Genomic DNA, 10968 nt, shown 5'->3' on the forward strand with positions numbered 1-10968 from the left:
TTAAGCTGTTACCCTAGCCTCAGTTGTGGTGATTTTGCGTAAATAACTCGATAAAAAGAACATACAAAAATAAGACATACAAGAACCAGTTGTACAATTACTAGCACACGATGGGCATACATACTGATCTCAATTTCCATAGATCGTCTCACATACTGATCTCAATTTCCATCTGTCTTTCAGGAATTTTCTAGTCGAACCAAGCTTCCGAATCACGGCGCGGATGAACAGCCTGGAGGTGCATGCCCCGCCCCTGCGTATTACTCTCCATTTTCCATGCTCTTAGTAAATGTACCTTTGCTCGGTTGTATATTGATGCTGGATGCAATTTACAATGCTGATGTGGTGAATGTTAATATTGTCGCTGGATTCATATGACTAGCACTGATGCATTTGTGGGCCGAAACGGCACGATCCTTTGTAGCAGCAGAAATCACAACCAAGTCATACTCAAGCTGATCGCGGTGTGCCCTCCGATCTATGGAAGACTAGGAATAAGAATAGAACTGCTATCCTTCCGATCCTGAAACAAATGGAAGGGCTTAGTAGGTGTTTAACTTCTTTCGATTTGTGTTTTGTTGTCCCGTTGGCGAATGTTGCAGCTCATCAAACTGCTAAACAATTTGTGAGTGATGTACCGGAGTAAGGCTGGAGTTCCCGGGTTCTTATCACAGCTGATAAACGAATGAAGCTCTACTTTTCAAACCCAAAAACGCGAAAAAGATTAGATTGCGCAAAGCTATTATCATCCACAACATCCCAAATCAAAAGAGTCAGAGTTAGAGGAGCTACCAAATTAAGGATTCCAGAAGGAAGTTCAATGATAACATCAGCAGCTCACCACCTGAAACCAATCAAACCAGACACGGACGGACGCTACACAATGGTGATTCTTGTTTTAAAATCCGCTAACAGAGTAACCAAACAGTAGCACATAGTTTCATATACCATACCAAAGTAACTGTAAGCGTTTGATGATTTTTGATCGGCCATGACAGAGCTCACAGCAATTGAAAAGCATTACTACAAAATTGGCGTTACAGATTGCAAAGATAAGCGGCGACTCAGTTCTCCAGGCCGGGCACCTGCATGCGGCGGGCGGCCTCGGACTTCTTGCCGCCGAAGATGTCGTCGGAGACGACCCTGAGCTGACCTCGGTTCTTGGACTTGGCGATCTTCTGGATCGTCTTGGGGTTGGTGACCTTCTGCAGCTTCGAGCCGGTGCGCAGCACGTTCTCCTTCTTGCGCTTCTCCCGCTCTTCCTTCTGCTTGCGCTTGGCGACCTTGTTCTGCCGGATCTCGTCCTTGAGCTCCGCCACGCGCGCCTGATACGCCTTCTTCAGGGACTTGTCCCTCACGCGCTGCTCCAGAGGGACGGGCTTCCGGGACACCATCAGCGCGGAGGAGCGGCGCGTGCGTGGCTCCTTCCATGTCCGCCCCGAGACGCGCCCGGCGATGACGCCGTCGTAGGTGGGCGACCCGAAGGCCGCCGGCTTGGACGGGTCGGACTGGGAGGCCACTGCACGGAGCTTGGACGGCCGGGGCGCGTCGGCGTCGAGCTCCATGGAATCGGCGGCATCTGCCTCCTCCTCCCGGCGCTTGCGCTTGCCGCGCTCGCCGCCGAGGCCCTCGTCGAGGTAGCGAAAGTCGAGGTGCGAGGCCATGGGGGAGACTAGGAGCTAGGGTTGGGTTTCGCCGTCTTTGGGTTTGGGAGAGAGAGAGGAAGAGGGACTGGAGGCGCAAGGGGTGGTTTTTGTTAGGGTTTGAGACACGGATGGCGGAGGCAGGTTGGATGGGCCAGAGTAGGCCTACATTTGGACAGGCCCATTTCACTACTAACTCTGGTCGAAAAAAAATTCTTTTTTTGTAAAAACATGTGTCTCGTAAAACAAATGGAAAACTCTTACCATCACCTGGCGGATCGCAGCGTCCGCGTCCGCCACCTCCCCTGCCTTACACGTGTCCCAGTGAAAGCCCACACACCATCCTTTGTCGAACGCGCTTCTGCAACAGAAGCTATGTTTCTGAAACATAGGTAGTGTTGCAATGATCTATCACGGGTCTACGTTTTGCAACAAAATATCTCTTAGAAAATTTTTCTGCAACAAGACATCGGTTGCAAAAGGAATTACAAAAAAAACTCGGTTGTAAAAAGTTGCAAAAAAACAACTGCTGCAAATTTTTTTTTGCAACAAGACCTGTGTTGTAGAAATAATCCTGCAACAAGACCGATGTTGCAGAAGTAATCCTGCAACAAAAACTGTGTTGCAATGATGAAGACACGTTTGAGCGCTTGATGCAGTATAGATCTGATGGCTCACGACCCGGCTGATCTTTAAAAAAAAATCAGCCGACGGATGCGTAGCACGCCCCAAAACAAATAGTGCATGAAAAGTTGTTATTCCACCCATTAATTCTTGCAGTTTTTAAGAACACGAATGCTTATTTTTCTCATGCAAATTTGCAGTAGTATATATAGAGTACCACTCCCTCCGTTTTTAAATATAAGTTCTTTTATAGAGATTTTAATAGGAACTAAGTACGGAGCAGAATGAGTGAATGTACGAAGCAGAATGAGTGAATCTACACTTCAAAATACTCCCTTCGTCCCATAATGTAAGGCGTTTAGTGTAAAAAAAGTCTTACATTATGAAACGGAGGGAGTACATCCGTATATAGTCCATGTTGAAATCTCTAAAAGAACTTATATTTACAAACAGAGGGAGTATATATATGTGCATGATATAAATATTTTCAGTACTTGTAAAAGTTCAAAATATGATTCTCTTTTTTTCTTCTGAACTAAAGGGTGCAACAGGTATCACAGAATCCGTTTGTATATGGACTTCAATCTCGTTTCGTCCGGCTTTAATAAGGTGTGCACCACATTTTCTGTTATCAATTAACGACACACATGAACCCCTTATAAGCACGAACAAATGGAGTACTATGTAAAAATTAACATGCAAAGATTATACAAGTCATATCGGAGCATCAATCTGATTACTGAATCAAGTTATCTGCTCGACCTTAATTCACGAAACATTTAACTCAAATGCGTAAATTCACCAAACATATCTGATGGATGCAAATGAGATCGTTTCTTTATATTTTCGATCTTATTTCCAGTTATAACTTGGCAAGTTTCTGGTGAGTTGCTCAAATTATTCTGAAGCAAAACCAGAAAGAACGCACCGGAAGATTTACAGTGATTCGCTGAACAAAATGACAATCTAAAGCTACAATAAACGAAAATCAGTCCGGACTAACGGCCTAGTCGGAGGGGCGCAAAAAAACTAGTCTCGAAAAGCACGCAATTGGCGGCTAATCAAGTTTGGCGATTACTGCATCCGTGACTTCCTGGGTGGTGCTGGTGCCGCCCAAATCCCTGGTCCTGTATTTGCCTTCTGCAATGACACTCTTCACTGCTGATTCCAGCCGGTCGGCGAATGACGGGAACTGCAAATGCCTCAGCATCATGGCGGACGAGAGAAACAGAGCAACTGGATTAGCTTTCTTCTGTTGCACAATCTTGTCATTTCCCACATTTCCTGCAGAAGCGCCCTGCTCAAAGATGGCATGGTCCTGACCAACATTGCCTGAAATAATGCAGCACACGAAGATTTAGAGACTAATCTTCCATCCCCATATACTAACAAGTTCGGTATTTATGCATTGCATGGTGCTAAGACGTTCAGACATGGGAAGGCTAAATAGATATATCAAATGCAACATTGAGCAGGCTATTATTAGACAGAAACAATCAATTTATACCAATTGTAAACTTATTTCCACTAAAACAGAAGAATCACAAGCAGAATCAAACTCTACCTCCAGGCATGACACCCGTGCCTCCAGCAATACCTGCAGCAACATTAGACACCAGATTGCCATAAAGATTTGGGGTGACCTATAAAGGGAAGAAAACAAAAGTAAGTCAACAGGTAACTTCTGAAATTGTTTTGTAAACTTTGGGACATCAAGACAACCTTTAGAATGTAAAACAGTGCATACAAAGAAACATGAGATTGCCAACAGAGGTACAAACATAAGAGGTGTTACTACCACATTTGCAAAAACTTAGTTAAACGATCCGCACTGATATTTTCTGTATAGGATCAATATAAGTATATATCAAACAGCGTGCTCAAGGTTAAAATGGTAGCTTATTGTATAACCACGACAACATTTCAGCTTGATGAACATTGAACAATTAGAATATGTTTGCAATACAGTGACATTTAGTGAGAAGTGCATAGATTTCATATACATACCATAACATCAAACTGTTCAGGTTTTGCAACAAGCTGCATACAGCAGTTGTCCACAATGATTTCACTATATTGAATTCCAGGATACTTCGTCGCAACCTCACGGCAGGACTCCAAGAACAAACCATCAGCTAACTTCATGATGTTTGCTTTATGCACTGCCGTCACTTTCTTTCTATTGTTGAGGTAAGCATACTCAAAGGCGTATTTGGCAATCCTTTCAGAGCAGAACTTCGTCATCACCTGGCAAATCCATTCAATGAGTTTAACATGAAGAAAAGAAATCCTTCAGACAACAAAACAAAAAGAGAGAACAGTTGTAATTGTAAAGGAAAAAAACAGAAGCAGAATACAGTGCAAACAGGCACAAAATTGATGCGACAACTATAGTTCCAATGACAGGGCATTTAACTATGCAGGGAAAAGCACCGAGTATATGCCAACTAACAGACAAATCTTACTGTGAGATCAAAACCCCTAGGGGAAATGTCACTGGATACTTAACTAAATTATCATTTTGTATTAAGAATAGACTAGAGAGAAATATATTTTTACTGAATTATTAAATTCACTACTCAAAGCATGGGCACCACAAGCTGTACGTTTGAATGCTTCTATTGTTGTGTTATGTAGGGCAAAGGTACTACTATTCACCCTTGGCCAGGACAGTACATAATCAACCACAAGAACAAATACAAAAAATTGATAATTGAGAGGGTGACATAACCATAACTTGTGTAACATGACTGCACCTTTGCTCACTTCGTCCATTAAAAAGGATATGAGCAGCAATGCAGCACCATTGCAAGTTGACCATTAAGTCATTTTATGAATGTTCAACAAAAGCTAGTGCTTTGGTAAATATATGCGCATCTAAGGTTAGGCAAGTTTGACCAACTTAGCTGGGTGTTTGGTTGAAGTCAAACCCTAGGCAAGATTATTTTTCCAATAAATGGGTACATGTCATACGCTTACAAAAGTGTAACAAGATTGTAATACCCCAGCACATTAGCGGATGCTCACTTGCCCAATTACAGTTGTGTCACTGAATTAGCTTCTCATGGAGATTTTTAATGGAGTTGGACCAACATATATGCTGTGTTCCAAACGTAGCACCTCCAGGTTTACCCTTGTACATGAAATGACTGCTTTCTACAAGTGGGCTGGGCATTGATCAGATTTGGGACGGGACAGGACAGGACAGAGATTCCTCTTATGATTGCCAACTTGTGTCTTCAATTTTGGTGAACGAATGTAACAAAAGTTCGATAACAAACGTGCGGCAAATTGTGGCATTGTTAGTTCTAGAACAAGACAGGCCCACAATCCATCAGTATGGTGGTCCTATTATACACAGCAGACGTTCTATTTACAAGCAAATTAGTGATGGATATCATGAACCCTTAAAGTAAAGAACCCGCTGTCCCAGTACTACAAATAATGACAGGAATAAATGTTGTAGAAGATTGTAAAATGGTTAATGTGCGCCCATCACACCTTTGAGTGTTTATAGACATGATAAACGTCCTTTTACACGGATATATGCATACTTATAAAGTTACAAGTACCAATGTAATACATTTTTTCTAGACAGAATTTGCAGGAATCGGAGAGGAAAATATTTGAGTGAATTATGCACGGCTACTAAAGCCACATTTTTGTGTAAAAATGTGGCAAGCCAGACTTAGGCAAGTTTTGGCAAAATGTTGAGCCAACGACAGGTAGGCTGCAGGGCAACTGACCGGACACGTACAACAGATGGCCAAACTTGAATATATATGAGTTGACAAAGTGGGGCTGTGAACCAAACATGCACCAGATGTTCCATGCTACAATTTGCAATGAGAAATAATGGTGTCTCGCGTACCTTTAAATTCAATTTAAAGAAACAGATAGGCAACCTTAACTTAGAACAGTGGAACAAATAACATAAGCATTTGGGTATCATCCTAACATTGCTACATGTGATCTCATAGATAAAGTTAATCTCAGAATTAGAAAACACGGCCATGATCCATCAAAGTATGTACTAAATGCTCTCACAATTCACTCACCCCAATATATCAACGACTAAACCTCGTGGCAATCATATTCAGTTGGAACAAAGCAATCATAAATGCCTACAGTTTTGTTTCACATTATTACAACTTGTGCAGTAAAACCCAACAACCCATGAACTCAGCTAGATTGTCCGTTATGCAAATTGCCACAGCCTCCCAATTGCCAATAGCCATATATTATACAACCTACCAAGTACTCATTAACCCGCAGTAAATAAAACAAACTTGTTACAAGCATATTGACGGAATATTGTTGCTTCAACAATACAACCATCATGTGTTCAGCAAAAGTGTGGGAAAGCTAAGTACCTCTACTAGCAATCAAACAGTATATTCGATCACAATCCACCAACACATTAGCTAGCATAAACTACATCAGCAAGGTCAATGATTGTCATGTATTGAGCAGTGTGCGGAATTCGCCATACCTTGAGGCTCTCGACGACGCCAGGAACGACCTCGTGCTCGAGACCCGAGTACTCGCCCTCCGTGTTCTCCCTGATGACGGCGATGTCAACGTTGTCGTGCCTGGTGGGCAGGCCAGGGAGGTTGAAGCAATTGACGAGGGAAGCGTAGAGGTCGAGCTCCTTGCGCAGCTGCAGATTGAGGGAGGAGACACCTCCGCCGACGGGTGTAGCGAGACCGCCCTTGAGGCAGACCTTGTTGCGGCGGATGGACTCGATGACCTCGGGAGGCACCGATGGCATGTCGCCGTGGACCTCGTACGTCTCGAAGCAGACCGGCGCGTGCATTGCCTCCATCACCTGGCGCACGGCGCCGGTCACGAGGGGCCCGATGCCGTCGCCCGGGATGAGCGTGACGGTGCGCGGGGCGCCGTCTCCGGGGCGCGGCATGTAGGTGACGGTACGGCGGGACACGGCGCCAGCGAGGGGGGATGGAGGGGCCGGGGAGAGGACGCGCCGGAGGAGAGGGGCGGATCGCCGCGCCATGGTCAGTCCGGCTAGGGTTTCGGGGTGGATGCGATCGGCGCCGTGTCCAGAAGGATGAGCGGAGGCTGAGATGGGGAAGGAGAAGGAAAGGGGTGGATGGTTCTTTACCCTTTCTCATTCCATATTTTGCTCCCTTTTCAACATTAATATAATAGGATGATTATTCTGTGTCATCCCTGTTGTATGCAATCATTACGGGGATGTATAATTGTATATTCCCCATCCGACTCATACATATTCTGTACCCTTTTCCTTCTGGTTGGCCAATCCCTTGTTTCTCCGTCTCAGCAACCATCGTCGTTTACATCTAGTTCAAAGAAAAAAAAAGATAATGTCATTTAGCCGACGTTTCCCTAGGAACATTTTTTCTAGTGAATATCTTGATGGTCGTCGGATGAAGGCGTGCAAATCTTAGAGCGATGGAGTGTTCCATGTCAGCCATAGCCACTCGTTCGCTCGGAGTGAGCCCTCATGCGAATGAACTAATCTACCGAGGTTATCCAACCAGCTCCGTCGCCACTCCACAACATTAGGGCGTCAATGGATCGAGCAGCGGCTGGCTACGAGGCCAGGAGGTCGTCGAATCCAGGAACATGGCGGCGCACCCTACAGCTGCCGGTTCGGGACGAGCACGGCGGCTCGAGGACGAATAGCGGTGGTCCTCTACTTCGATTCGTCACCACATTGATGGATGATGGCGTCGAAGAGCCAGCAAGGGAGGTGAAGGTCGACATGGAGCCGCCGCGCATTTTCATCCATTCTCTCCGGTAATGGAGACGACACATATTTGAGGTACGCATCTCCAAGTTCTGGTCCTGGATTCATGCTAGGGATTCACGGTTTTGGGATTTGTTCAACGCTGGCAGCGATGACGGGGGAGGGGTGAGTGGGGTCGAGGGGCGCCTGTTGGGGCGTTGGCATTATCGGGCGGGGTGCTGCAGTATTGGTTGCTATGGGCAGTTGTAGCCATTTTGTTGAAGCCAGAGGAAATTATATTCTCTCCTTTTTTTGATGTTTTTTGGCTGATCCACGAGATGCAGCATAAAATGTCCAACGTGCAGAGCAATAGCAACAAAGCAATAAAAAATGTCGCGCGAAGGGGAGTAGGAGGTTGCTTTATAGAAGAAAGAGGAGGAAAATCAGTTATGCAATTGTTGTCGAGGTTGCGGGATTAGTTTGCCCTACGTTTTTCTCCACAGTTTCATACTGAGCTACCTTGAGAGATGTATGTTAAAGAGTTGATGAGGAAATTTGCCATGGCAAATTTATCGGGGAGAGTTTAAGAGCGAGGTTTTGTAGCCATGGAAATTTTTTCTAACTTGCAATTGTTTCAGAAAACAAGTTCTAAAATGTGTATGTGACCGGTACACATTTTTATACATTTACCATCTTTTACATAGCAAAAATGATCTAAACTTGCCACCCAACCAGTACAAAAGTCATCTAAAATTGATATGAATAATGGAACATTTTTTTCTATGATTTGCCACGATATGCACATTTTCCATGATGTTTTTTAAGATCATTTGTTGTGATGTTTGTTGTAATTGACATGGAGTATTTATAATTACACACCATCCCACTAAAACAATTTGCCATATGAATAATTTGGTTTTGTTATGAAAATTGCCAACAACGTTTAAGCATGGAACTGTCATGTACAACTTTTACTTGCCATCCATCAAAAACCATTGAAAAAACAAAAAAGTTTGAACATAACCTATCTACATTTTCCATTTGTTCTAGGAACACATTTAAAAATTCTTTAAACTAGCCCAGTGACAACACATTTTTTTCCTACATTTTGACATGATCTAAATATTTACATTTCTAAAGTTGGCATATCACCAGCACGAAACTTTTTCCTATGTTTGCCATGAATTAGAGAACAACCCTTTTTAGGTTTCTGAAAGGATCGATATAGTTGACTAGAGGAGGGAGGGATGAATAGAAAACTAACAATTTTTAGTTTTTCTTTACCAATTTAAACTTTGCATCAAAGTAGATTGTCTAGATATGCAACTAGGTGAGCAACCTATATGATGCAACAACAAGAAGCACACAAGCAAGCAAAGGATACAACACAATATAAGCTTGCACAAGTAAAGGTATGAGATAACCAAGAGTGGAGCCGGTGAAGATGAGGATGTGTTACCGAAGTTCCTTCCTTTTGAGGGAAAGTACATCTCCGTTGGAGCGGTGTGGAGGCACAATGCTCCCCAAGAAGCCACTAGGGCCACCGTATTCTCCTCACGCCCTCACATAATGCGAGATGTCGTGATTCCACTATTGGTGCCCTTGGAGGCGGCGACCGGACCTTTACAAACAAGGTTGGGGCAATCTCCACAACTTAATTGGAGGCTCCCAACGACACCACGAAGCTTCATCACAATGGAATATGGCTCCGCGGTGACCTCAACCGTCTAGGGTGCTCAAACATCCAAGAGTAACAAGATCCGCAAGGGATTAGTGGGGGGAATCAAATTTCTCTTGGTGGAAGTGTAGATCGGAGCCTTCTCAACCAATCCCTAGAGAATCAACAAGTTTGATTGGCTAGGGAGAGAGATCGGGCGAAAATGGAGCTTAGAGCGACAATGGAGCTTGGGGATGAAAGAGGTAGTCAACTCGGAGAAGAAGACTCCCCTTTTATAGTGAAAGAACAAATCCAACCGTTATCCACCAAGTCACCCTGCGACATGTGGTACTACCGCGCCATACAAGCGATACTACCGCACTGGCCTGCGGTACTACCGCGATGGACTACGGTACTACCACTGGCACGGCAGGGGCTAGAACCAGTCCTGATGCGCTATGGCAGGGAGCGGTAGAACCGCTGGCGCGGTATTTCCGCACACCCTTGCGGTACTACCGCAAGGCAGGAATCGTCTAGGGGGAAGGCACAGACATATAAAAATACATCCGTGACTACTTCCGCTGAGTTTTGATCTATGCAAAAATCCGACACGGTACTACAGCAAGCCTGGAGCGGTACTACCGCGTAGGACGCGGATGTAAAAAAATTACATCCGCCCCTACTTCCGCTCATGTTGCTGAGCCTGGCCAGAGCCCACGGTACTACCGCGTCCATGGAGCGGTACTACAGCGTAGGGCGCGGATGTAAAAAATTGCATCCGCCCTTACTACCGCTCGAGCAGCTGCGCCTGGCCTGAGGCCACGGTACTACCGTTCCCAAGGAGCGGTACTACCATGAGCACCTACGGTACTACCGCGCCCGGGGCCGGTACTACCGCAAGGGCCTGCGGTACTACCGCTCCGAAGAGCAGTACTACCGCATGCCCAAGTTCGGCAACAGTAGGAGTCCTTCATTTTGCAGAGACACGGAGAGACGGAGGATGCTCCAAAGAGCCAAAGGAAAGGTTGTGCAAAAAAGGAACAGACGTGTACGTGTTGATTCCACCAAACCTTTCCAACGCGGACCCCCTCTTAATAGTACGGCTTTCCTACGACTCAAATCCACTGAAAAGAAATGAAGAGAAACGCCGTCTTCAATAGTCTCCGAGGGGCACCAAATTGTCTTGTGCCTAGACATGATATATCTGAAATGCTCAATGCACACGATTAGTCCGCAAAAGCATTGTCATCAATCACCAAAACTACCAAGGGATAAATATGCCCTTACAATCTCCCCCTTTTTGGTGGATTGATGACAATACGGGATTTGCACAT

The 10968-nt window shown here is 44.9% G+C and overlaps 2 protein-coding genes across 2 annotated transcripts; both read right to left on the reverse strand.

The window, feature by feature from the left end:
* Nucleotides 1-872: 872 nt before the first annotated feature.
* LOC123144693 (uncharacterized) lies at nt 873-1737 on the reverse strand. The gene has a single exon (XM_044563904.1). The coding sequence runs from the start codon at nt 1662-1664 to the stop codon at nt 1065-1067; it is 600 nt and encodes a 199-aa protein (XP_044419839.1). The 5' UTR covers nt 1665-1737; the 3' UTR covers nt 873-1064.
* A 1345-nt stretch (nt 1738-3082) lies between these two features.
* On the reverse strand, nt 3083-7394 carry LOC123144694 (isocitrate dehydrogenase [NAD] regulatory subunit 1, mitochondrial). Its single transcript, XM_044563905.1, has 4 exons — nt 6760-7394; nt 4275-4514; nt 3832-3910; nt 3083-3599 (listed from the first exon to the last, which is right to left on the reverse strand). The coding sequence occupies exons 1-4, from the start codon at nt 7279-7281 to the stop codon at nt 3325-3327; spliced, it is 1116 nt and encodes a 371-aa protein (XP_044419840.1). The 5' UTR covers nt 7282-7394; the 3' UTR covers nt 3083-3324.
* Between the last annotated feature and the right edge of the window lie 3574 nt (nt 7395-10968).

This window comes from Triticum aestivum, chromosome 6D (assembly GCF_018294505.1).
Source record: "Triticum aestivum cultivar Chinese Spring chromosome 6D, IWGSC CS RefSeq v2.1, whole genome shotgun sequence".
Classification (NCBI taxonomy): Eukaryota; Viridiplantae; Streptophyta; class Magnoliopsida; order Poales; family Poaceae; genus Triticum; species Triticum aestivum.